The 27,274-nt window shown below is 41.9% G+C and overlaps 1 protein-coding gene across 2 annotated transcripts; it reads right to left on the reverse strand.

Annotated features, from left to right (window-relative positions):
- LOC146197057 (uncharacterized) lies at nucleotides 1-27,274 on the reverse strand. 2 transcript variants are annotated; one of them, XM_084598792.1, is made up of 9 exons: nucleotides 27,064-27,274; nucleotides 25,729-25,888; nucleotides 21,229-21,380; nucleotides 20,544-20,726; nucleotides 12,455-12,571; nucleotides 10,819-10,905; nucleotides 9,315-9,453; nucleotides 8,338-8,428; nucleotides 1-1,767 (listed from the first exon to the last, which is right to left on the reverse strand). In XM_084598792.1, the coding sequence occupies exons 1-9, from the start codon at nucleotides 27,196-27,198 to the stop codon at nucleotides 1,731-1,733; spliced, it is 1,101 nt and encodes a 366-aa protein (XP_084454918.1). In that variant the 5' UTR covers nucleotides 27,199-27,274; the 3' UTR covers nucleotides 1-1,730. The 2 variants fall into 2 exon arrangements, with proteins under 2 accessions (XP_084454918.1, XP_084454920.1); XM_084598794.1 differs by lacking the exon at nucleotides 8,338-8,428 and having other exon boundaries at nucleotides 27,064-27,273.

The raw sequence follows: 27,274 nt of genomic DNA on the forward strand, positions 1-27,274 counted from the left end.
TTTGTAAAACAAGACAAATGCTTTATTGATTACTGTTCCTAGTGAAAAGTGTAAAGCTTTGGACCATGAACATGAGAAATTGACCCAAGTCAACATAAGATTTCCATGTACAGACAAGAACAATGTGGATTCCGTGACATAAAAGCACAATTGGTGTCTCTGCAATGACTGGCAGCCTGTTTCTGTGCTTCTCACAGCCTTTCATGCATATGCCTTCTTTACGTGCTGTCAAAAAGCTAGAAATGAGCGTTCTTCAAACAGCTAAGCTATGTTCTATAATACTAAAAATACGTGTTGCACAGCTGCAGTACACTATGCAGAAAACATATACTGCATTTCTGTGAATACTGCAAGCAAAATGTTAGCCATTCACATTCCGTATTCCATTGTATAATACAATCGAACATCTTTAAACATCTGCTTGGCACTCCAGCTTCATGCTGCAGCCTTCACTTCTGCAATTAAGCAAGTCACAGAAAACCATGAGAATATATAGCTTGCTCAGTAGCCTCCCATGACAATGCAAAGTCATGACAGTCAAAGAGACAGCCACATCTTGCAAAGCAGAGGGAAAAATATATGAAAACCTACAGTGGTAAATGTCGAACAAAAACATGCCACAAATACATGCACACGTGCGAGCTGTGCAGTGTTCACACTGTTTGTTTGCACTTATGGTTAAAACATTTAAAAGAGCAATTTGTGTATCACACCGTGGTGTATTGCATTAGGAACATAACACAAATCAATGCTGTGTTAGTTCGACCTTCATATTACCAGTCTGTGGCATTATCCATGATACAAAGCAGCCTTGCAGTCATGAAGGCACTGAATAGAAACCACTGATTGCAAGCATTAGGGGCCAACAAGCAGTTTTGAGCTGGAGAGCATGGTTGAACCATGGTGATAGATCCAAGGTACAAGATGAGTCTTGTGATTTACATCTGATAACATTGTTCAAAAGGCACACACACCAATTGCGATACAAGGCACACACTTTGCTGACTATTCATAGTTTGTGTACTAGTTCAGTTTTAACTGCGCACACATCAGTGATGGTCAGCTTACATTAAATTAATACAGATCCCTTAGAGATTGCACAGTGATTAACAAAACAAATTAAACAAAGACAGACCACAATGAAGTGACTGACAATACGTGACTGACAACTTTTGCTGACAATACGGGGAAGCCCACAAGGAGTTGTTTTCACTAAGTGAATGTTTCATGCGAGTACATGAGATAAAACAGTGCCGCTGTAGTAGCAGCTGTAATTAGTGGGTGCAGTAGGTTTGTTGATGACCATTATCTTGGAGATAACGTTTGATACAGAGGAACAAGGTCTGACAGTTAAATCTGACTACCAACAGAGTGGTGATTGAGTTTGGATGATGCAAAGGAACAATAAGTCCTGGAAGACCACGTGGCTGGCATGCAGGCGAAAGTAAGTCCCTTTTGCCACTTCTTGCCTGACTGAAGTGGCACTGACATCACAGAAAAAAAAAATCATACACATATTTCAACCACCAGTAGAATGCTGACAGCACCACAGGAATGATTGATTGATTGGCTAAGTGCAGGTGTGCTTTAAGCTATGGCACTAGAATTGGCTGCACAAGCCTCAATCTTTCAGGTGAGCCACGTGAAGAGTAGGGCCCGCAGCCGGGAGCAGCAGGCTTCACAACCATATTTTAAGACAAGATCACACTCCATCTTCTTGTGCACTTTGGTTACTGGGCGGTCGCTGGTTGGTCCCAATGGCTTCCACTGGAGTTCCCACGAATATAAAAAAAAAGGGAAGCAGGATATGAGGTTACTCTTTTGTTTTAGCACGGCGGTCAGAAGGTAGATGTACACAGTCAGAGGACAAATTGGCGTGGCAAAAGCAAACAATGGTGCGAAATTATATAGAAATGCGAGAGTGAAATCAACGGTTTTATGTCCTTTTCTTTCTGCACGCAGTAAATGAGATTACCGCATGAATTTTGACACCTCAAAGTGTGAATGGAGAGTACGACACACATACTGAACATGGCAACGAACCTACAGGTATTTGGGATTTTGCACAAGATAGGCTGGAATGAAACGATATTCTGCCTATCGTTTTAATATCTTGGATGCTTACTGTTTCATAAGTGCTAGATGGCCATTTTTCCAAACTCACGAGTGCGTGAAGTGTGACACGGTAGACCTTGGAGTGGCGGCCAAACCAGACAGCCCATAAATCCGCTAATAAATTTGATCTATAGGGTACTGGCAACATAAGAGGATAACATGAGGCAATTCATAAGCATGGCAAGTGCTTATATATATATTGAGACACACCAAAAATATGCATTACACCATAAGCATTTCAGAAGCAAAGTACGGCAGACCACTGCGTGCAGCAATAGGTGGAAATCGCAAGCTAATTTTATGCATTTAGTATTCTGTGCCTTGTTCGCCTTAAAAAAGAATAGTTCTTCCATTTGATGCAAGAAAAAAAAAATCTGAGGAGGATTTACAACTCTTATGTCTACAGCCAAACCTTTTTTTTTTTTTAGAGCGCAGCTCTTTGGTGCCCGTTCCTGCGTTTCGCGTCGGCCTCGTAACCAGTTCCGCCCCCCTTTCAGGTCCCCAGCTCGGCCCCCTCTTCCTCCATGGCGGCGACCGAGCGTGTTAGCGCCGGCTCGCTATCAGCGGATCACGGTGTGTGCATCCCAAGCCGAAACGCAGAGTTACGTCTTCACTCGCTAGCGGCGTCAGCGGCATCAGTCAGTCGCTGCTATCTCTTTGTCACGCAACATTCCTATGGGCCCTCGCGCTGCCTCCCGCAACCTCCCGATTAACTTAATTGTTCTCTTCTATTCTCCAACCACAAAGCTTCTTTCACGACACTCAAGAACTGTTAGTGGAGTGTTTGTTTCTTGAAGGAATACGTGTGAAAATTAAAAAAAAATGTGTCTGTAATTGTACATACATGTCTTGCTCGAAATTTTTGCCTCAGCCCATCGAAAAGGTGAAACAACTGACGAGCTGTGCTCAAATTTCACATTAGGAAGTAACATAATTGTCGGCAAATTTTTTTTCCTGCTGCTTATTGGCAATTTTCGCTGCTATGCCAGGATCGTGTGATGGCAGACAATCATGTGAGCACCTGAATATGGTGCAATAATCTTCCACTGTTGTGTTCCATCATGTTAAGTTGCTACTGTGACTAAAGACATGCCAACACACTGTTATAAAATTCTATCTCTCCTTCAATGCTTGAGGCATAGACAAAGATAACAAAAGAACGATAAATATGGTTGTTTCTATCACAACTGCTATGCAGCCCAATACAATGTCTATTACATTGCTTGTTGTTTCCAAGTTAATGTTTGCCGCCAATGAGGCGTCTAGACTAGAAAAAATTCATTGACCCATGCGTGCAGTGAATGGCCACATCTCTGCTATCTTATCTGGCCAGCTTAAAAGATAAGCGAGCACAATCACGGATGAGCATAGAGAGTCTCTTAAAAGAGTGCATTGCAAACTCTTAACATACATGGTATTTATCACAGCCAGATACAGCTGATTTCTGCCCAAAACCGGATATATGGGTTTTTCTGCATTCTTGTTCACTGGAGGTCTATGGCGTTGCTGCTGACGTTAGAACACAATGAAGAAAATCCCAGGCCCGCAACAGCTGGACTGACACAGACAATTAGAGAGTGTCTGACAGGTGCTTATCAATAAAGAAATTATTCCACTATATGCAATGGCTAACTGTCCGAGTAATTTTCATTCAACAGTGCCAGAAGAAAATTGGTCCAGTATGAAATCTTAATTTTTGGCATTTTGGACAAAAAAGAATCAGAATCAACCCTGAGGCAACTGTCGTTGATAAGACGTTTCAGGAAACACTGAGAGTTCAATTAGAAAAGAGTGAAAGACCAGGTATATTATTTTGAAATTTTTTACGTCAGAGAAAAGGAGTAGGGATTGAAGAAATGCAGAAAGCAAGATAAAGAATTAACGACTATCGAAAATGATTGTGCAAAGAAAACAGTAGAGGTAAAAAGAAAGTTGCGAACAAGTGCTTGTGGCTGACGGGGCAAAGGGCGAGGTCTTTTTGACCAACGATAAGCTCAAAGTAAAGAAGTTTTACTTATTGGACCAAAAGAGTGATGAGCAATCTAGGCAATGTTTTTGCAGGGCAAACAATGTGCAATGTAGGCATCATGATTTTGGCACCTTGAATCGACCAAGAAATTCTCCAAGTATTTGTGCCTAATCACAGCTACGAATCCTGCCTTTGTATGCTCTCGGTATCGTTAATAAGGAGGTGAAGCTAGAAGATGTATTCCTGTTTGAAAGCCTTTGTGCACTAGTGTAACGGAACATGGCTGAACAGAGGTGTGCCTAGCGACTGTATGGCACATCCAAACTACAAAACTTTTTTATGCGACAGGGACACTCATGGTGAAGGCATTGCAGTTATTGTCTACCTATGCTGGGATGAGTGAGTGTATTACCTCTGAGATAGTCTGGCACAAAATCGCTTATGGCAATGCTATATAGCTTGTTGGAGCAGTATACAGGCCATCAACCACATCACCAAACTGTTTCGAATAAAGTGAAGACATTTTTACGAGCTGAACCAAAAGATAACTTATGAGCAGTGATATTAGTCGGCCAAATGTTAGCTGGGGCAGTTAGCTACCTGCTCATATGCAAATTTCTAGTTTCGCAAAACCGTTGCGAGTAATGTTTTCGCACAATCTTAAGAAATGTCTGAATGCCGGTCATGGTGCTTTTTCGCCCATCAGTGCAAGAGCAGTTCCACCCTGAACATACGTGCCAATTTATTTCAATTCTTGGTAAAACTTGACACTTACCAAAACAAATTCCTCTAATAAATAAAATCTATGCTAAAAGATTTCCATTGCTTAGTTAGCTTTTCTGTTTTGCGTGGAATAAATTTTTAAGCCTAAAGTTTCAGCACAAAAAGAAAACAACCAAAAACTAAAAGAGGCACTTTTCTCGTGGTCAGGAAAGTGTTAGCGCTACTGCCAATAATATCACCTAGCTTTTCATGTTAAAAGAAACTATACTATATGTAGTTGCCCAGCATCATTCAATGGTATAGGGCATAGCCACCAACTGCAACTTAAGAAATTATTCACCCCCAATAAAGGAAAAAAAAATTTATATAAAAACTGTAAAACCTGTCAGTCCGTCAATACGCCAAAATAGCATTCAATATGGATTCTGAAATGTGCAGTTGTCGAAACCAACGTAACAACTTTACTTGTTCAGTGCATGGACAATATGTAGTAGAAGTAAGAACAACAAAAGGAGTTTCACGAAGGCTGTGAAGGAACAGGAATTAGGTACAACTCTCACGGCACAGCTATCTGTACTGAGACCGGTGCTTTTTTCCAAACCCAGAACATACCTCAATCGGCAACAAGTTCATCCAGGCACGGTTTCATCTGACAAAATTACGCTTTCACAAGACTCCTAAAGCATCCACAAGGAGGGCGAGAATGATGTCAAAGAGCATACACAAGCTAAGGAGTAATTACTGGGAGTAATTAAAACTCATGCAAGCAAGGAAGTGATTAGAGCTATTGTCACAGCTTTCATTTGCAATCAGTAACTGTTCCCAAGCTTGGTACCCACTTTGCCTTAGAAGATTTTCCAAAACATGCTGGAATAACAGAATATGTAGCGATGCAACAATTTATTAAAAGAAGTGCCACTCAAGACAAGTAACAGGGCCTGGCTGCGTGCTTGAAATAGATCATCTACTCAAGCAGGAAAGCCAGAGGCATAGAAAAAAAAAAGTATAGAAAGAAAGAGTCTTCATGCTTAAGTATGTGCATTTACAGTGAGGATACAGTTGCCTCTGCACATGCTATGGTGCCAGCTACTTTTCATGCCACATGACGGCAGCAACCAAGGTTTGTTAGTGCGAGCTTCCAAGACAAGCAAGTCCACTGATCTGTGTGCAACCGCCCGCCATGCAGCCTTCCACAATGTATATACTCCTGCTGTATTGAAACTCCACTTGAGCGAACTTCGTAAAGGTGAGCATTCCAGTAATGACTTTTCCCAAGAGCTCCCACACGGCACTACATTGGCAGGACAGATGCAAATGAACTGCAAAATTTTTCTTTGCTGTACAGCTAATGCAGTATTCTATGCGTGCATTCCAACTTACTTTAAAGCATCTGTTCTGCATATGACTAGCTATAATTAACCCGCTTTTAACTAAACTAGCTATAATTAATAAAGGAAAGAAGCTGAGAAAAATGAAGAAAAATTTTGCAACTGGTGAAAGTTTTTTGTCCCAAAATACTTTATCAAAAAAGTTTCAAGGGAGCCACTTTCATCCTTCATAATTATTGTTCTGATGCATTAACTTAACAATAATAAATTTACAGCAAAAATGAGGCACAACTGCACAAGAGAAACCATAGAAGCAGGAGAAGACAGTTATTGAATGCTTACTTCCCCTATCCTGCTTCTACACTTCATCTTGGGCCGCCGTCCATACCTTGTATCATTTGACACATGGATCTGTACACCCCAGGAACTCGTGTACTTATAACATGCTCTGGTTTTCAGTAAACTGCAAACTAAAAAATGGTGTTCACACCTCAACAGGGATTACAATATCAACTCAATATAAAATGACAGCATGTCAATTAAATGAGGTATTATCTACTGCAACAAGTATGACCGCAAGCCTTCTCTAGCCATGTAAGAAAGGTACAAAAGTTATACATCAATTGCACTTAGGTTGCGTTGTCAACAGTAGTACTGCTTGCATGGGAATTTGTTATTAAAGTATATAATACCACAATGCCTATTTCAGTATTGAAAAGGAGTTGAATACTGAAGTGGTAACTTTTTTGTGCTTACATATGAAAATGAATGTCAATTTTATGCGTGCAGCAGGCTGCATAATCTGAATTCTTTGCCACATGAGTTATGTAGAGACTGAAAACCAGGAAGTGTGCTCACTAACATTGTGAAAATACTATGCTTAACAAAGCAGGGTTCTCTGCAATCTTATTTTAGTTGATCATGTGCTTCCAGGAAAGAAATCCACAAGCAGCTCACAAAGACATGACGAGGTAAAGATGATATACATACAGCCCTGAATACCAGCAACGGTTTACAATGTATGACAACGCCATGAAGCACCACAATTAAAATAACGGCTTGAAAGGCTAGTTGGTGCTGCACAATACCCAGAAATGTGTAGAAGAAGAGGAGTGGTGAAGAGGAAGTGTGTTCAGATCCATATTACAGTTGGTAGTGTGCGCGTGTGTTGCGTCTCTTCACTTGTGTTTGTGTTTGTTGCGCCACATTTCTGGGTATTATGCACCACAATTAAGTGGTCCTGGATAATGTCGACTGCTAACTAGGAGAAAGAATATCGAAGATGTGGTGGATGTGTGGCCGATTCTTCATTCACCACGAGAAACACAACTGTGGATGACAGCGTAGATTCAGGATGTACTAAAGCAATTTAGGTCAACACAGAATACTGTGTTATTTATGTGCTTATCTTAAAATAGGGTTCATTTGTAACTCAGCACCGTTTTCACGTAGTCACTGTCTTTCTTTATTCTAGCCTTTCTAACTAACTCTTCTGTCTTTCCTTTTCATTTTCTTCTAGACCCTCGCCATTCCTTTCACTTCCACAGGCTGCACACCAGGAGTCCAAGAAACAGAGTGGCAGTTCCAGCGATCAGCCAATACCTTAGTATCTGCCATCATTTTAACTATCATTTTGAAGCTAAGGCTTCACACTACACCATGTATCAGCCAAGGTCAACCTGGGCATTCGCTTCACCTTCAACGAGCCAGAGGTCACAGCGTGGGTATAAAGCTTAACCATGGTACCACATATAGTGCATCACACCTTTGACGGCAGATACAGCATCGTGTGTTCCCTCTTGTAGTTGATGGCCATCCCCGATACCATAGTCTTGTCAATTTAATCTCTGCAAAACCATGTCTGCCCATGTCCAAGCCTAAGCCAAAGCAAAACCGAGCAAAACAATGCTTTGCCTAACTAGATTTAGCAGCGTTAAACCTCCACCAATTTTTTGTTCAGTTTATGACTACCTCCTACCACTGCCTCACTCTGCCTTCCTGTGATATCTGTGCTTCGCTATTCTACTAACCAGCCTCACAGTTCATCTTAACTTAAGCTCACACACACGCATGCACACAGTGTAAAAGTTCGTTCAAGTGGATTTCCAAAGAGCAGTGTGCATCCCTGATGTGCCCATCACCAAACAGGGACGTGCCAGCCGTGCAGAGAGCCTTTGCCGCAGCGGCCTGCAAAAGCCTCACCTGCAGCGTGAATGCGCTACGCCCACGTCAGGAGCAGAGTAGCGGTAGTAAGTGGAAGGGCGCAGCGACTCCAGCGACTCTCCAGCAGACACTGCTCTTCCCCCATGTTTAGAAACAGACCCCCCTTAGTTGCTTAGCAGCAGTAGCCAGTTCATGGGTCAAAGACAAAGAGGCACTGTGAAGTCATGAAAGCTTGCTAGCAAAAAAAAAAAAAAAAAGGCGAGAAGTGCACCACACAACTATGCAAAGGCCAGCAAGTTTGTTTCGAAAAACCAGCATCACTTCATCCTATGTTAGCAACAAGCAGGTCACAAAGTAAGGCTTGCAGCGTTGACATTAATCCTACTTAGTAGCTATATATGCATCTCCTTCCACAAAAACAATGGTATGGTTTATAAATTCTGCAGCTAATCTTACAACCAGCAACAGGCATCCGCTTAATTTAAGGGTTACAAGTGGATACATGATACAATACAAATGCAGGTTCTAAAATGTCCACACACTGGCAAATCATGACATGTGCAGACAAACACTTCAGAAACAAGTTGGTTTGCATTTCATAGCACAGAACTTTGGCAGTTGAACCCAAGTAAATGCATCCTATCAGAACGTCCCAAGATCAATGGTGTTGGCAGGTGGTGTAGCCAGTAATTTTTACACTAATGACTGGATGGGACACAGGGCCTTCAGGAAAAGAGGCATAGTGAAATGTGACACTAAGACCCATCAAACTGCGTGAATAACACTTCAATCGAAGGTCGCACGCCTCATTCACCCACTGTCATAGTGTGTCAAACATGTGCTCCTAGCAGGACTGACAGTGCTAAATTCGTTACAGGCTGTTTTGATGTAAGCTCCTGCTGAATCTTTCCCCACCGCCGATCCAGTTCTACTCTATGTCACAGCCTTTGCTTCCCTTTACAGTATGAAGGGAATGAGAAGAAAGAAAATAAATTAAGAAAAGCACGCGTACGTACATTTTTCTCGAATTCCCCGACCAAAATTGTGCACCACGATGGCCATGTTGATCACCAGAAGCACCCGAATCAGCAGGGCCACTACAGCACATGCCACGGTGGCTTTGTAGAGGGCCGTCGCTGATTCATTTTTATTCAGCTGCAGAGAAAACGTGCAACGCCCTTTGTTCAACTTGGACAATGGTAATAGTTACTACTCAAGGGGTACTCATCAGCTTGGTTTCACTGCCTGTCAAACCGCAGAACGTGAGCTGCCTCAATTTTGAAAGTGTAAACTCCAAACTGTAAAAAGGGGGTGTTTAGAATTGAGTAGATACGAGATACGGTATTTAAAAGGGTAAATCGCATCTTTTTCTATTTACTTTTCGCAGTTTTTTCTGAATCTGTTATATGCCAACAGTTTGGCAATTCAGCAACTAACCGGTGCAAGAAATAATCAAGGCAGCCTGTTAGAAAAAACGCCAGTTTCTGTTTGTTCTGGGGGGGGGGGGGGGGGGGGGCGAAATTTGGAGGTCACTGTAGTGTTCACTATAGTAGAATTAGGCTGAGCATCAATTTTGGTCCAAACCAGCTGAGGTCAAATTTTGGGGGTGACCTAGTCCAAATTTGGGGGTGGTGGCCCACGCCAAATTTGGAGGTCATTGTAGTGTTCACTATAGTAGAATTAGGCTGGGCATCGATTTTGGTCCAAATCAGCTAAGGTCAAATTTTGGGGATGGTAGCCCAAATTTGGGGGTCATGGCCAGGTCACTGTAGTGTTCACTATAGTAGAATTAGGCTCCGCATCGATTTTGGTCCAAATCAGCTGAGGTCAAATTTTAAGGATGGCCTAGCCCAAATTTGGGGGTGGTGGCCTAGGCCAAATTAGGAGGTCACTGTAGTGTTCACTACAGTAGAATTAGACTCTGCATCGATTCTGGTCCAAATCAGCTGAGGTCAAATTTTAGGGATGACCTAGCCCAAATCTGGGGGTGGCCCAGGCCAAATTTAGAGATCTACATTGTGTTAGCCATATTCAAGCTAGGCTGGCAATCAATCTTTGTTCAAATCGGGCGACGGCAAATTTTGGGGCACCCAGGCCAAATTAGAAGGTCACTGAAGTGCTAGGATATGGCCATTGATTTTGGTCCAAAATCTGTGTTACAGTAACGTCCATATAAAATTTGATAACTTCGTATCTTCTGTTTCCAATGCAATTACAAAGTCAACGCAGGATTTTTTGTGGTGCGACTGTAGTCATGCCATGTGTCCTTGGATTATTGAGGCAATACTCGTAGTGCTGAAAAAGAAGGATACATTTTCTCGGAATCGAAGCAAGGCTACAAATTTAGTTTTTCTTCAATCTGTTTGTAACAGCTGTCCTACATGTTATTTTGTATTGGACCGCTGATTAGCATCGTTGGCTATAGGTCCAAATATCAGCGTACGAATTTTCTTTTGTCATTTATTAAAAATGTCTTGATTCTTGAAAGTGTGAGTAAAGAGGACGGGAGGGTCTACTTACATAATAGAGCCTGAAGCCTATGTAGACGACATTGGGGAACCAGAGCAGTGTGAACAAACATAGCCAGGCTTTGCTTTCCTTGTATATCTGCGGTCAACAGGAGAAAAAAGTTCAGTCACATGTTAGGGCTACCACATGTGGGCAGTCAATTTTCTTATGAATTGGCTAATTCCTCACAAGCTTCATTCTGCAGCCATTTGCACACGCGTGCTTGTGGTCATGGGGTTCCACTAGCTTTTTAACATGAACCTAATGCTATGAGCAATGCGAGGATGTAACTTGAGTGAAGGCGGAAAATCCAAACTCATTGCGCCTATTATTGACCTTCTCCTATCCCACAACATTGTGCCGCCCCATACCACTGTTACCATCAAGTCGAACCCCCTGTCACTGCCGTTTCTGCTTAAACTTTTCACACCAGCTGCTTCTCCTCTGAGTGGCCACATTGCCCCTCTTGCTCCATGCCAAGTCACTGCATTGGATGTCACCCCTTTTCCTTGGAAGACTCTGCAGCTCTTACAACGGACGTCTACATGACAGTGATGGCCATCAACCTCAACATTGACAAAACTGTACAGCTTCGTGACCCCTTGGAATCTTTTTTAGAACATTTCTGACCTCTATAACACTGTGCTGGGCCAAGCTCTCTAACTGTGGCACACCACATCGACACTGGCGATGGCCCTCCTATCCACCGACAAGTATGCCGTGTTTCTAACGCTGAGGACCAGATGCTAAAAAAGCTTGCCAATAACATTATTGTACCCTCCCAGAGACCCTGGAACTAGAGATGCAAGATTTTCGTAAGTTTTGAATGGCATGAAAAAAAAAAAAAAAAAAAAAAAAAAAAAAAAAAGAAAAAAAGAAAGCAGCAGTTGTTTTGGGGGTTTTTTCCCATGAAAAATTGAAAATTTTGCAAAAAATATGAGATACATGGTTGCAACAATGAACATTTATTTGCTATAAAGCACAGACATTAATAATGACTTTAGATGAATGAATACCACATTAGCACAAATACGTATATTGCATGAGGTAGTAACTTATGAGAGTGTGAACTCCACATAACAGTCATAGCTGAAGGTTAAGCATGAGCACTGCTCAATCTTTCAGGCTGCCAGTGTGGTTAAGTAGCTGCCTTAATATTAACGATTAATGATCAAACTGCCCTGTAATGCTTCAGACACACGCACGACATATGAAGTGTGGCAAAACCTTCAACACGCAATGAAGGTATAGTCTTTAGTGCAGTCCAGGCTTGCATCTACTCTCCCTGCTTTCCCTTTTTCGATGGTGCACACAGCATTCTTCTGCGCTTTCCAGGCTTCTTTTCTTGAAAATATCCTTTCCCAGAGAACGCTGGTGCTATTGCAAAGCTGAAGGCGCTAACCCGACTTGGACACCCGATAAGATAAATTCAAACACAAATTTTTCTAAGTTGTGTAAATTACGAAATTTTCGAGTCCCATAAATGAACTGCAGTTGTGAACAACTGCGGACACAGAATCAGTCATCACTTTTGAGCACCCTCACCAGTTTCCATAAAGTAAAACATTCAACATCAACCACACAACATAAATTGGCACAACTGCAGTTAGGCGAAGCAGCAAAGTTCGATAGATAGTACACCGCTCACCGTACGGTTTCCGGCCACAGCCCAAACTACGGTCACCACCACTCCCACAGCCAGGATGATTTTCTCGGTGTTGTTCATGGATGTGCCGTTGTTCATGACAAAGATCAGCATGGTTCCCTGAAAGCACAGAATGGCAGCTGTCACTATCCATTTGGCCACGCAGCCAAAATCAAATTAAAACCACCCTCCATAGGCAATTGCTACTTATATTAGACTCAATTGAATCTGTTACATCTGACAGAGATGCTGATGGAAGCAAAGTCTGAAATAGCGTTCTTATCAAGTTTTATTCACCGCACACTGAAGATCACTTTACACATCCAAGCTGATTGTATTGTATTGTATTGGGGTTTTATGGCGCATAAGCAACTGAGGCTATCATGCGCCAAGAGCAAGGTTAAAATCTGTTCTTATTTGAAAAGGGGAAGAAGGTTCGTTTAAGTTTACAGTTTATTCAGAACGTCTGCTTCTTTTAAAAAACTAAGAACACATGTTAAGTTTATTATTGCTCTTTCTCCTAAAAGTAATTTGGGATGGAAAGGGATGGCCGATCATAAAAAATAGTGAAATGCTTTCTCCGTAGTGTCTCTAGTTTTGGGCATGCAATCAGGATGTGGTTGACTGTGAGTACTTCTCCGCATTCTCCACACGTAGGCTTATCTTGTTTCATTAGTAAAAAATTATGTGTGAGATGTGTGTGCCCGATACGCAGACGGCATACTGTAACCTCCATGAAGCGTTCCTGATGAGTGCTTGTTTCCCATTCTTCTATTATAGGCTTTACGAGGTGCAATTTATTACTTTCCTGGTTATTCCATATAGACTGCCATATATCCTTTTGTTTTCGTTTAATTAACTTTATGCAATCCTTATAAGGTATGTTTACTTTCTCTATTTCTTTCCTGCCTGCTTGAGCAGCACACACGTCCGCTCTCTCATTTCCTTCAATGCCCATGTGGCTTGGAACCCAACAGAATATTATGTTATGTCCTTGGGCTGATATCTTTATTACATCGTGTATTATGTTACCGAGTAATGGCATGACTGCATTTCTGGAGTTTAGAGCTGTGAGCACACTCAGTGAATCTGTATAGATAACACTGTTCTCAGTACCCTCGTACACAATTTTTGCTACAGCTACCCGGACAGCATAACACTCGGCTGCAAATACTGATGCACATTGAGGAAGTCGAATAATTTTTTCGGAGTTCCGATCCACTACAGCGCAGCCCACATAGGAGGCAGTTTTTGATCCGTCTGTGTAAAACTCTGTGCATTTGCTGTATTTCTCTTTTAGTGCGTGATATTCTTGTAATATATGTTCTGTAGGAGTTTCGCTCTTTTTGAACTGTGTAAGAGTGAGGTCACAGACTGTTGGAAAGTTGTACCATGGGGCCAGGGGCCTATTTTCTTGAGCGACATCAGGCAAGGTGTCCAGAATATGGAGCTCACGGCAAATGTCTTCAAATCGCATTATCAATGGTCTTGTTGTCTGAGGCTTATTTGAGAATATTGTTCGGGAGGGGCAAGTTGTGACAATCGGGTAACAGATGTGTTTTTTCCGTGTCCTTATTTTGAGGACATATGCGCATGTAAGTAAAGCTCGTCTATCTTTCAGAGAAGGCTCGTTAGTTTCAACATAGAGGCTATGCACAGGAGACGTTCTGTATGCACCACAAGCAAGGCGGAGGCCTAAGTTATGCACTGGGTCTAATTTCTTTAAATATGATTGCCTAGCTGATCCATAAACTATGCTTCCATAGTCCAAGGAGGAGCGCACAACGGAGCGATATATATGCAAAAGGCATGCCTTATCAGATCCCCAATGTTCGCGTGAAAGGACTTTTAGGATGTTTAGGGATTTGGAGGCTTTCTTCTTTAGTGCTTGTATGTGAGGGAGAAAAGTGAGTTTTTTGTCAAAAGTAATGCCCAAGAATTTATGGTTATTGTTTATGGGCAATTTGATTTCATTTAGGTGTAAGGTAGGATTGGGCTGTATGCCTCGTTTGAGCGAGAACATAACTGCCACTGTCTTCTGCGGAGAAAATTTAAACCCATTTTCACTGGCCCATTTTGTTAGCTTATTTATTGTTAATTGGATCTGTCTCTCACATGTGGACATGTTGCGTGATGTGTAGGCTATTTGAAGGTCGTCCACATAGAGTGAATACATTATGGAATTTGGTATTACTTTACTAATCGAATTCATTTTTACCACGAAAAGTGTGGTGCTTAAAATGCACCCTTGGGGCACACCATTCTCCTGCAGGAAGGTTCTTGATAAAGTGGTCCCAAGACGTACTTGAAACGACCGATGTGACAAAAAGTCACTTAAAACCTTCAGCATTCTGCCACATATGCCTAGATCTGCTAGGTCGCGCAATATCCCATACCTCCAAGCCGTATCATATGCTTTCTCAAGGTCAAAGAAAACGGCAAGGCAATGTTGTCGGTGTATAAAAGCCTCTCTGATAGTGTTTTCAAGATGCACGAGATGGTCAGTTGTTGAGCATCCTTTTTTAAAACCGCACTGATGAATGTTTAAAAGTTGATGAGATTCTAAAACAAAAGTTAGTCTGATGTTTAAAACACTTTCAAATGATTTTGCTAAACAGCTGGTGAGAGCAATGGGCCTATAACTACCAGGAGATGTCGGCTCCTTTCCGGGTTTTAAAAATGGTATGACAACAGCTTTTTTCCACGCCTCTGGCAATTTTCCTAGGACCCATATTTTGTTAAAAAAGTTTAATAGTGCCTCTATGGCAGGTTCGGATAAGTGGGCGAGCATTTTGTAGTGAATTTGGTCAGGACCAGGTGCAGTTTGTTTACCGGCAGCTAGGACATTTTTTATTTCTTGTAGTGTAATTAAGCTATTATAGGGTTCTTTTGTACCATTACTTGTAGGGAGTTTTTGTTTCTCTGCTATGTTTTTGTGTTTTAGGAATGTTTGAGTGTAGTGTGATGAACTGGAAACTTCAGAAAAGTATTCACCTAAAATGTCGGCCTGTTCTTGTATAGTTGTCTGTACTCCGGGGGCTGTTAGAAGGGGAATGGTAAATGGAGAGTAGCTGCCATTTAGCTTTCTAACCTGTTCCCACATTTGTTTTGTTGTTGTTGAGCTATTTATAGAAGTTACATAGTTTTGCCAGGAGGCTTTTTCGGCGTGGCGGCGGATGTAGCGGGCTTTTGCTCTTGCTTTTTTAAACTTGACAAAATTGTCCTGTGTTGGGTATCTGCGAAAAATTCCCCATGCTTTGTTTTGTTCTTTTTTTGCTTGTTTACATTCTTTTGAATACCAGGTTTTGTGATTTTGTTTCACCACTCCTGAGGACTGAGGAATTGCTATATGTGCTGCAGTAAGGATACAATTTGTGTAAACATCGTTTAGTTCATCTATATTATATTTATCTAGAGTAATTTTTTCTAGGCTGGCCTTCTCTCGGAACAGTGCCCAATCGGCTAAATGCAGCTTCCAGCGTCGCGGCTTGGATGGGATGATTTGTGGTGAAGATGTTAAGCTGATTAGTATAGGTAAGTGATCACTTCCGTGTGGATTATCTAAAACGTCCCATTTAAAATCTGTAAAAATTGATGGTGAGCTGAGGGATAAATCAATACAGCTCATTTTGCCTGAACTAGATGAACAGTAGGTTGGTTTTCCGGTGTTAAGAAGACAGATATTATTACATAGTATAGAATCCTCGATGATTTCGCCTCTCGCATCTGTTTTTCTACTGCCCCAAAGGATGGAATGTGCATTAAAATCTCCTACTATTAAAAATGGCTCTGGAAGCTGCTTTAAAAGATCTTCTAATTCATAACTACTAAATTTAAGGTGCGGCTCTAAGTATATGCAGCACACAGTTATAGTTTTAAAAGCCTGTAAGGTTACCGCTATAGCTTCAAACTTAGTTTTTAGTTTGTGTTCTCGAACTGCTATTCCATTTTTTACTATGATGGCAACGCCACCTGAGAGCCTGAGAGCTTGCTCTCGGTCGCGACGGAAGACTGTATAGTTTTTGAGTATGTTCTTATGTTTGGGACCTAAATTTGTCTCTTGCAAACACAAGGCTAGTGGTGAGTGAGTGGCCAATAAGTGTTTTATGTCATTTATATTAGTTAAAAGTCCTCTGCAGTTCCATTGTAAAAAAAGCCATTTTGTATTAAATGAGTAGAGCAAGTTAAGTTTTGTTTTCAGGCCCTCTGATTCGGGGCTTTTCTCGTTTTTGTCGATCCAAGGAGCTGCGCCGTCCGCCTGACGTCGACGGCACAGGACTGCCTTGGCTTGTGTCCATCGCGTCTTCTGACACGCTGGACGCCCGTGCGGACCGCACAGGTGCGTTTGTATTTCCCCTCACCGCATGGTGAGAGGCCTTGAGGCCGGCTGACCTGGGGGTCTGTGCAGCCTGTTTTTCTGGTGGTGGCGCAGCGCTGGCCGCAGCCACCAAGGGCACGGATGGCCCTGCTCCCGGTTCACTGTGTGAAACCTGGGCAGGTGCCAGAGTCTGTTGTGGCTCAGTGCCCTGTTGTGCCACAACAGAATAGGCCGGTTTTTTGGACAGAACACGATTTCGTGCTTCCCGGAAAGTTATGTTTTCTTTGACCTTGATAGTAATGATTTCCTTTTCCTGTTTCCATATTGGGCATGTGCGTGAATAGGCAGGATGACTACCCTTTGGCACAGTTGGCACACAAATGTGTCTGAACCTCACATTTTTGGGAATCGTGTTCATGGGAAGCACATTTTGCACATCTCGGCTTGCCGTGGCAGGTTTGGGAGCCGTGACCATAGCGTTGGCACTTGAAACAGCGGCGAGGATTTGGAATATATTTCCTGAGTTGAAGTTTCACATAACCTATTTCGACTGATTCGGGGAGGATACTTTGTGCAAATGTCAGGACAAGGTGCTTGGTCGGAATCTCTTTGTCATCACGCCTCATTTTTATTGTAAACATCTGTTACGTTTTGGTCTTTGAGGCCTTCTAGAAGTTCCTCTTCGGTTAGGGATCTGAGGTCATCGTCAGAGATAACTCCGCGGACAGTGTTCAGAGAACGGTGTGGACTGATGGTCACTGGGATTTCTCCAAAAGACTTTAATGTGGACAGTTTATCATGTTGATGATTATAGAAGATTTCCAACAGAAGGTCTCCGTTCGGGAGTTTCTTTACGTTGTAACCCTGACCTATTACTTCTGTCAGTGTCTTGGTCACTATGAAAGGTGAGATTTGTCTAGCTGTTTTCTCAGCGTTGTCACTGTGTACTACATGAAATCGTGGGAACCTGTTTGGGTTTTTCAGGAAGAATTTAGAGGTTTCGTCGGTGCGACCCCTTTTTCGGGATCGATCATGTGAGAGTAAAGAAGCCATAAAATTATGTTGATGTTCGGCCAGGGTGGCGGCCGCCCACCACCGAGCCCAACAAGGGGACGGGACGGGAGCTTCCGAGAAAGTCCAGCCCACGCCAGCCTTACACCCTGACTATAACCAAATATGGCGTAACACAGGGTGGTTAGCCACACAAGGTTAACCCTTGCCGCCTGGAAAATGAAAAATCCAAGAAAAGAGGAGGAGACAGGAAAGTTGTAAGCAAGAAGACAGGAAAGCAAAAGATGGAGGGGAGGACAGGAAAAGGCGACTGCCGATTTCCCACGGTCGGGTCAGGCCGGAGGTGCCGTCTATGGGAAGCGTGGGCCAAAGTGGTGTGTTGCCTCCGCCGAGGGGCCTTAAAGGTCCAAACACTCGGCATCGGCTCAACCACCAGGATCCCCTTTTCCCCAGACACGACGATGCCACGCACGGCTAAACGTGGGTGCTCGGGGTCCGTGGTGTCGCACAAAACACACAAACACCTGCTTTAACAGGTGCCCCCTGCGGGGACATCCAAGCTGAGGAGCAACACAACAAAAGAACAAATAACAAAAAAAAAAAAAAAAAAAAAAATCAACAAGCAAACAAACAAAACAAATGTTACTGCTTAGCACCACATAACATTCGTTGCACTGACAAATAACCTATTTGTCATACGAGCAAATAATGTAAACCTGATTACATTAAAATGACTGAAATATGGGATTAGTGAAGCAAGCTGACGGTGACAGGTCAATTGTGTCAACAAGGGTGATAAACATGGTAAAGGATCAAGTGTTAATCAATTACTTAGTAATAATTACAGGAGTAAATTCTCATCTAAGATAATTTTTCCACTGAATTCGAGGAGCTGCATACAATGAGCTTCTATTAGTTGTTATTCATAATTCTTTATAAAGTTGCCAAGAATTACAAAGTTTCAAAATCTTGAGGTTTCACATTAGCAGCAATCTGGCTCATTAAAACATTTTAATTAAATTCTGTTGACAATTAGCTGCAAAGCACTTATGGCCAAAAAATAACATTCACCTTAAATTTGAATCGTTTTTTTGTGCTATTATTCTTAAGCACAGTTCGATCACACCGAGACTTTCTCACAGCATGCACGACTGACATTACAACAAAATCATGTACAGAGTAATATAAGATGTCATTAACATGTCGTTTTTCCTTTTTTCGCTGCTCTAGCAAGTGCCAATAATAGTCTGTTCTCATCACAGACCAACAAAGTTACAAAAACTAAATCCCCAGAATTGGTAATATGGCAAATTGCAGCATTAAAACTGAGGCTTTGACCGAAATCTCCCTCATCAGTGAACAAATTTTGCCATTTCCCTTTCAAATAGGAGACACTCTACCAAAATGCTCTTTCAAGCTAAAATTGATTCCCTGGATCTTTGTCACTATCCAATGCCTATCCAGCAGCAAAGGATGGATCTCATTAGTTGGGAGGTAAATGGCACAGGAGTGATCAATGGTATATAGTGCCAAACAAGGGTTGTTTAAATCTCTGAGATACCATGTGAGACGACGTGGGATCATCACATGCCCTGTATTGGAAGAACAGACTAAACGAGAATAAAAATCCAGTGTAAATATCTGGAATATAAAAGACTGGATACCGGTGAGAAAACTAGATAAAAAATTCTTCGCCACCAGTCGATTCGAACTCATGACATCCTTCATTCTTACTGAAAAGGATGGGTTGCCAGAGCTCTTTGAAGTGGTTGGTGGCTTAGCAAATTATTGTTAATCCATGCACCTTACTTGTGAAATTAGCCATTGTTGGTGACACTTAAAAGTTTTGCTTGTTGGCCCTGTCTAGCTTAGAAATGCTCTGTTATAGTTATGAGTGGTTTCTGTGATTAGAATGTGGTGCCCTGCCAAAACGGGCCAAGTTCTAATTGGTCGGTCGGTTGCTTTGTGGGGTTTTATGTCCCAGAGGAACTCAGGCTGATGAGAGACACCGTAGTGGAGGGCTCCGACAATTTCAGCAGCCTGGGTTTGTTTAACGTGCGCCGACATCGCAAAGCACATGAACGCCTCTCCTTTTGTCTCGATCGGAAAGTGCCCGCCGCGGTCGGGATTTGATATCGCATAATTCGGCACAGAAGTAGAGCGCCCTAACCGCTTCACCACCACAGTGACAGTGGCCAAGCTCTAACTGTTCTCTGCACCCCTTTAAATGCATTAAATTCCACACAAACTGGTGTAATCATTGACTGCAAACATTTATGCATCCCTCACGTGCATTAAGCAGAAGCTTGGACCTTTGCTTTTGATATGTATTATGCGATGCTCGGTATAAAGCAGCATGACGGTTACGGGAGATGTAGTGGAAGGCATCAATTATGGCTACAATTAGTTATTTTTTTTTAGCACACTGACATCCCATAGCACACAGGTGTTTTTAGAACCTCGAATGGAATGCAACTGTCATGATTATGGCTAGGGAATTATTCTCATGATCTGACTCAGCAGCAAACGAATTAGTTACTCTGTGTCTGTGGTTTCCAAGAATATGAAGCATACTAAAGTTATCATGTTTACTAAAGTTAGTGACAATTCCTCTAAAAAAAGAAAGCAATGAGTAAGAATAAACTTAAAAAATATGAGTGCCGCCTATCAATCTTGGCAAACATGTTTTGCTACACCTACACTGCTGTGAAGTGTTGTGGCCCACTGCGGAGCTTTCGGACGTGCCGTGACTGTTGCACTCACCTGTAGCTGCACATCGAAGAAGATGAGGGAGGCACAGAGGAAAAGCCATCCGATCATAGACTGCAGGTCTTCTTTGGCATTAATTAAGAACAGCAGCTTGCGGTCACGCCGATAGCGAAGCACAACACGACCACCCAGTAACAAGATGGCAAGCAAAAATGCAATCGCGATGCCAAGCCGCACCTGCATAGAACACACACCTGTTCATAGCGCAACAATGCATTTCAGTAAATTCATTCCAAGCACAGCCAGAAATATTCTGAACGACCGTCAAGCCCAAACTTCTGCATTAGTGAAAGCAAAAGAGAGACAATTTGAAAGCTAAAACTGAGCACTGTCCAATTATTTTATTTGAGGCACAGCTTGATGGATAAAAATATGACAGTGTGTTAAATAACTTCTTTAACTGGTGCGCTGCTTTAGCTCTAGCTAAGGTAAATGAAAAAAAGAGGAGGGAAAACACTAGCAATCAGTCATACTGATGAAAAAGTTGAAAACTGTATCAGCTAACAATGTTTAAATGCAATACCAAAACCTTAGCTTTGAATTATTTGCTTAAAAGCCAGTTAAAATATAAGAACTTGGACTTCACATATCGTACCAGAATTACCACGTTACTTGTAGAACTTGTCTATAAAAAATGAAGTACGGCCATTTTGCATATAATCCAGAGCATTTACCGCACCCATTTCACGGAGTTTCCTTCTCCAGCTGCATGTGCAGAGGCAACGTTGATGATCAGGTAGCTGATGAGAAGAACGGTGCTGACCAAGAAAACGGCAATCTCATGGTACCTTTCTTTCAGTATGCCGTGCACAATGTAGAAGAAACAGAATACTGGAAAAAAGAAAGAATAAGAAGGTATTCAAAATGCAAGCCAAGTCAGCCCTCCCTGGAAACTGCATATAAGTGGTACATTAAATGTTAAAAATCCATCAAAGCATTGATTTGTACTCTCCATGGCCACATTATGGCAACCTGGGGGGCACTAAAATGGGTACGCCCATATACTCCACTGCTGATCGCAAAATGAGGTGCTTACTTTTGCATATACCGACACGTGATGTGTTTATCGCTGAGGCTATTCTTGCACAAAAATTACCACATTAAACTATGCAACCAGTGCATTATACAAAGGAAAACTAAGGTAGCAGTTTATCCACAGTGACCTGAGACTGAATTATGCATGGCACTAATATGCTGGCGATAGCTGGCAACATATATGTGCTGCCACATCACATAATGGGATCGAGCTGAGCTACTCCAGCTATAGAGATTTATAACTGGAACTTACTTTTTTTTTTTTTTACATTCCAATATTGGAAAATGAGTGATAAACGAAGAGCAATCAGCAGAAAATGATTACAGCTGGCTACAGTGAATTGAATGAAAGTGGGGTATGGAAGCAAACAGAAAATGAAGTAAAAATTGTGAAAGGTGGGCGCAAGCAACTTGTGCCACTGTCACAGCCTGTTGTTCAATAATGCAGTAATAGGTGAGTTGGTGCGATATAAGTTCAAAATTACGCGGCAACACAAGAGAAAGATACAGGAGCTTCAACAATTCATTGTGAACTGCAGAGCCGAATATACATGCAAGCCAGGCATCATGCATGGATGGGAAGGAAATCTCACCGCAAATGCAAGTAGCATTGCAGCTGCCTGTGAGCCAACGACTTTGACATACGTGCCACATAATGCATATGTATATATATAGATCAGCTTCACCTCTGCTGCTGTCCTTGGTGACAGTGCATTTTTTGTGAAGTGAATTGCAGGCACGATCCCACACAATGCAGTGCATGTCAAGAAACTACCTGCACATGTTGGTTATGTTGCAACAACGTTTCCGAATGTAACCATTCAGATGTCTCCCACTTTGGCCTACATGATTTTTCCCATTATAATATATGATACCATACATGACTAACTTCACAACATGATGGATTTCGTCTCATGCTCTTTCAAGCATCCGAGACTTTTCAGGTGCTTGGTTTGGTCATTCTGCGCTTGGCCAGTCTTTCTGTAGAACATTTTTTTTTTTATTTTCTTTGGTGGAAGACCCGCCCGAGCTTCTGTCCAAGGCATTACTTTCATATTGCTGCAGAAAGCTGAGTACTCCCATTTCCTCCCAATAGATTCACACTTAATTTTACACTCTCCTTGTGACTCTTAAGATGGGCTATAGCTTGACTAAACTTAGTTTTTGTAGCTGACTGCATAGTGCATGCAGAAGTGCCTTTGCTAGGCTAATGGCGACGCAATTTCTATGCACTCGTGCATGTAAGAGAAATCAATGATCAATGATTGCTAGAAGCAAAAGTTTGACGCAGGCTAAGCCCTGTGTCAAAATATCATTTGTAATGCCATTAAGAAATAATTGAGAATTTCAAAAGACTAAAACTTAATAGTTAACAAGTCGTTTGCAGAAGACATCCTATCAAAACCTATAATGTAAGTTTACAACTAACATCTTTAACTAGGACGAGAGGCTCATGTTTCCACAAGCACCTGGAAGTTTGTATTTGTGAAGTAATAACATGGCAGAGGACCAAATTAAAGATGTTACTCTGTCCATTTTAGACATCAAAGAAAGACAACTAAACAGAGCGAGGGCATCAGCATAGGGAGTTTATGTTTATATATATATATATATAAACATCGTCTAAACAAACTGCAGCTGCAGTTGCTTGTTGGAAATACCTGTGTTTGTGTTTATACTAATGAATTAAATATCAGTAGCTGGGTTAGAGATCTAACTGCTGTTAATAACGGTACTCAAAACTGTTCCTTATTTCCTCATTTGATTAGATGGAATTGTCATAACGCAAGAATTTCTAACATCATACTCTGGCACACCTGAACAGATCCTAATTGGTTAGTGTAGCAGCTTTGCAGCTGTTGTAATATGTCCACCGCACTCAAGTGGATAATCAACTACACTCTGGCTTGTAAATTATATCAAAACAAGAAATGTGAGTTGCAGCCACAAGTCAAGGCTGTACTCATCATGAAATCTAAGTGCAACAATAAGACCTGCAGGAAACCAGCTGCCAGACGTGACGCACAGCATCTCCAATACTGTTAAAACTCAAATATTTTGAGTGTATACTGTTTACTAGATAATGAAGTAATGAATTGATAGTTACAGTAGACTGTCTAAGAGATCCTGAGCAGTCATGGGCAGCATCGAAGATACACATATCTTCAATACTATCTTTAGATACATTTTGTGTATCAGTATTAGGTATCATGTGCTGAAAATGAAAGTATCGGAGTATCAGTATTGAAAATACATTTTTAAAGTATCGTGTATTTTGAAGATACTCGATGCTAAAGAAAACTTCAAACGTTGAAACCGCGGTTAGACTTTCGGTTGACAGCGCTCGCTCAGATGCTAGTACAGGCACTGAGACAGCTCGGCTTGTATTACCGCCCGAGTTCCCTACAAATGACCCCCCCCCCCAGCAACGTTAACCACATTTCCAGATTCCCTTTCTTTAAAACTGAAGGAGGCAACGGCAAGTAGGTGTTGTACTTTTTACCATACTACCACGAGTGCATACTACCACGAAGCTGCTAAGCCATTAACAGACACACAAAGATATGAACAAAGTGGAAACGTAAGGCGAACACGCATTAGTGGTCACGCACACTGCTGTACCCCTAGGCACTCTTCTCACCCTTTGCTGCCCGGACAGAGAAGCTTCAATAACTTCGTGCTGGCGTATTCATTTAAGCCTTTTTAGAAAAACTACACGATATGAGTGCTCTAAAGATTTCAGAAAGAACAGCACAACTTCCGGACGTCGCTAATCGTATTACCACCTTTATTATGTTAGGAATTTAGTCATGTATTGAAGTATCGAAGATACAGTACCGAGTATCTGTATCGAAACTCGATTTCGATTCTGTATCTTGTATCGGCATCGAAAATACAATTTTTCAAGGTATTGAGTATCGGCATCGATGATACTTTTTGAAGTATCTTGCCCAGCCCTGCTCCTGAGAAATAAACATATTCTTTCTTTGCTGAAAAGCAAAGCAGCAACTGCACTTACCAGAACTACTTTGATGGTGTTATAAAACACCTTAATTTATTGACTGCATTGCAATACCTTGTCACAAAACAACATGCACCAATAACAGTCAGTGAAAATTTTCAAAAGTAAAGATTTCATGTGTATATTTCACACTACTGGCTTAAAGGGACCATGAAAAGCCAATTACTAAAACTAAAAATACACACGAACGATCAATATTCCATCAGTCCTTTTTGCAATGTAACAATTTTTAAGCTAGCTGCACTAACAAAAAAGGTACAGGAGATCAAACCTGATTTTCCTCCTTTTCCCATCAACTCAGTGCAAATCAGTATGCACGAAAAAAATAAAAGAGAACAGGTAGAAACGGCGCCCCACTGCTCCCCATAGCATCCGCATAGGGTGCATCCAGAAAGCCCGGTTTACGCCAATGTGATGGACAAGACTAGAGTGAGATATTGCCCTAATTGGTTGCAAACGGTACCTAGGAGCGCTTTTAACGTGATAGCCCTAAGGGCTCCGCGTCGCTGATAAGCCGGTGTCAGCGTTGTGGTTGTAACGTGAAAATCAGAAGAAAGTGAAGAAACAATAAAGGTCTTGCAGAAACCTGTGGTGTGAGGTGAGCACGCAACTACTCCGCCACAGAACCACATTACTTCTCTCTGAATAAAGGTGGCCCTAATGTATGCAATGCCTCGTGACTGTCAGCCAATGTGTAGGTGCATCATTAGAAAGAAACTAATTAAGGAAGTAATGGTTGAGCGAATAGCAAAGAACATTTCCGCTTTGCTCACTTGCGATGCGGCGCTCACTGGAAAATTCCTTCGTACGGCGCTGCCGCAACAAATGGAGTAAACCGCCGTCCGATTCAAAGCCTTATATACATCCATCCATCCATCATCATTAAAGCATTGGGCTTTAAATACTATTGCGTTGAAATTTTAAAAGCCAAGCTTAAACATCCTTCAATTTTTTAAAAAGAATTATATGAAATATTAAGGTCCCCGCAGAGCTTATAAATTTGACTGTAATGCTCATAAAGACTACCTCTACAGATTTGTAGCGTTATCATATCATAAACGCTTTTTCGTGGTCCCTTTTTAGCCGGCGATTTCTTGTAATATATTAGAAAGTACAACTTACATGATGTAAAGCACAACATGATGGCAAATGTGTAATCATCAGATTCCTTTGGTAGGGATATTAGTCGTTCTACTGTGAAGCCCACAGACACAACAAGGCTCAATGATGAAACGGCAAAAAATGTCCATTCCAGCGCAGAAAGGGCTCTAAATGGCTTAATCTGCAATAAAAAAGAACAGAAAAACAATATGCCATTTACTGAATCACATGATGGTAAGTTTTAGCATGTGAAAGTGTGTTGCTCACCATTGCAACTGGTATTGAAGGCAGTACATTGCCTGCCAAAGTTCTGGACTGTAATGTCTCTGTCCAAGAATACGTGGAAATTTAAAGCAAGTAATATATAAGCCTTGTTTAGTACTGTTTGGACTAAAACTCACTGCAAAAGAACATGCAACGCAACAAAGAACGAAGAGACACCACCAAAAAAAGCTTGTGACTGCAAAAATAAATAATTTTTCTACTTGCAACGTTAGACACTACTTTTTAATAGGGATTCTAACCGATGACATAAGTACCTTCAACTGTATGCTGTGCAATAAAGACTAGTAACGCTCTGCCAAACTCTAAGCCAGTTTCTCAATTCTGAACTGTCAAGCAAAACCATGCCAAACATTGCTTATGCTCGTCTTAATCGGCTGGAACGGAGTTAAACCCCCACTAAATTTATTTAGCCTTGAAGCTTCAATGAATTCTCGAGCTAGTCAAGAACTTGCCTAAAAACGTTCGTTTGACTTGTGCAGTAGAAAACAAGAAGAAAGTATACACTGTTCAGTGCGTACGTGTGTGCACATACTATCTAAAACACTTATGGATTTTATCTACAATGAAGGGTATGTTAACATAAAGCAGAAAGAATTTCATGTGATGCGCGACTCAGCTGCGTTATCTTTTTGTAATAAAAAGGCTTCCAAATAGTGTTGTTGAACTGACATTGTTATATAGCTAAAAAAAAAAAAAATCCAAATCCAGAATGCTGATTCCTCGATCTAATTCATAATGAGCTAACTGAGTCTGTCAAAAAAAAAAAAAAAAAAATTCGCGCGGATTTCACACTTATCTGTCAATGCAACCTTGACGGTTAGTTCCATATTCTTGAAATCACGGCGCAAAGCATGCGAGATCACCGTGCGCTTGTCAACAGCTAGCGTTACGCGCGGCCGACCACGGAGGCCAAGAGCAGACCTTTGAAACGCCATACAGCGATCGTGCGACTGCTTTACACGACTGGCAGCGCAGGCACTGCGCGACATTCGAAACAAACGTCACCGAAGCACAGAGCGCCATGCCTCTATCAACAGCAGCTGTCGAGGAGGAGAAGTAAAGCACTTTTACCGGTCCGAAGAGCGCGGTGTTCCGAAGATCCGGGCCGACTGGTATTCCCAGCTGGCTGAAGGTGGCCGGTGGGCTTTCGCGTCCCGTGGGGCCAAGCTCGTCACCCGCAGCACCAGCGTTTTCGTGGCTTACCATTGTAGAGGCAGCGCGCAGCGCGGTGCACACCCACCGGCGGCAATCGGTGATCCCAACTGGCGGCGCCTGCGGCGCT

The sequence above is a fragment of the Amblyomma maculatum genome, chromosome 3, assembly GCF_055883805.1.
Source record: "Amblyomma maculatum isolate TAMU_Amacu chromosome 3, ASM5588380v1, whole genome shotgun sequence".
NCBI lineage: Eukaryota > Metazoa > Arthropoda > Arachnida > Ixodida > Ixodidae > Amblyomma > Amblyomma maculatum.

Excerpts from the sequence above, each read along its gene's own strand:
- LOC146197057 (XM_084598792.1), bottom strand. The coding sequence starts at position 27,198 with ATGGTAAGCCACGAAAACGCTGGTGCTGCGGGTGACGAGCTTGGCCCC. Across the intron at positions 10,906-12,454 it reads CTGTGGCCGGAAACCGTACG|ATATACAAGGAAAGCAAAGC; the intron begins GTGAGCGGTGTA and ends TGTTGACCGCAG. Across the intron at positions 8,429-9,314 it reads TCGGGGAATTCGAGAAAAAT|TGTCTGCTGGAGAGTCGCTG; the intron begins GTACGTACGCGT and ends GGGGAAGAGCAG.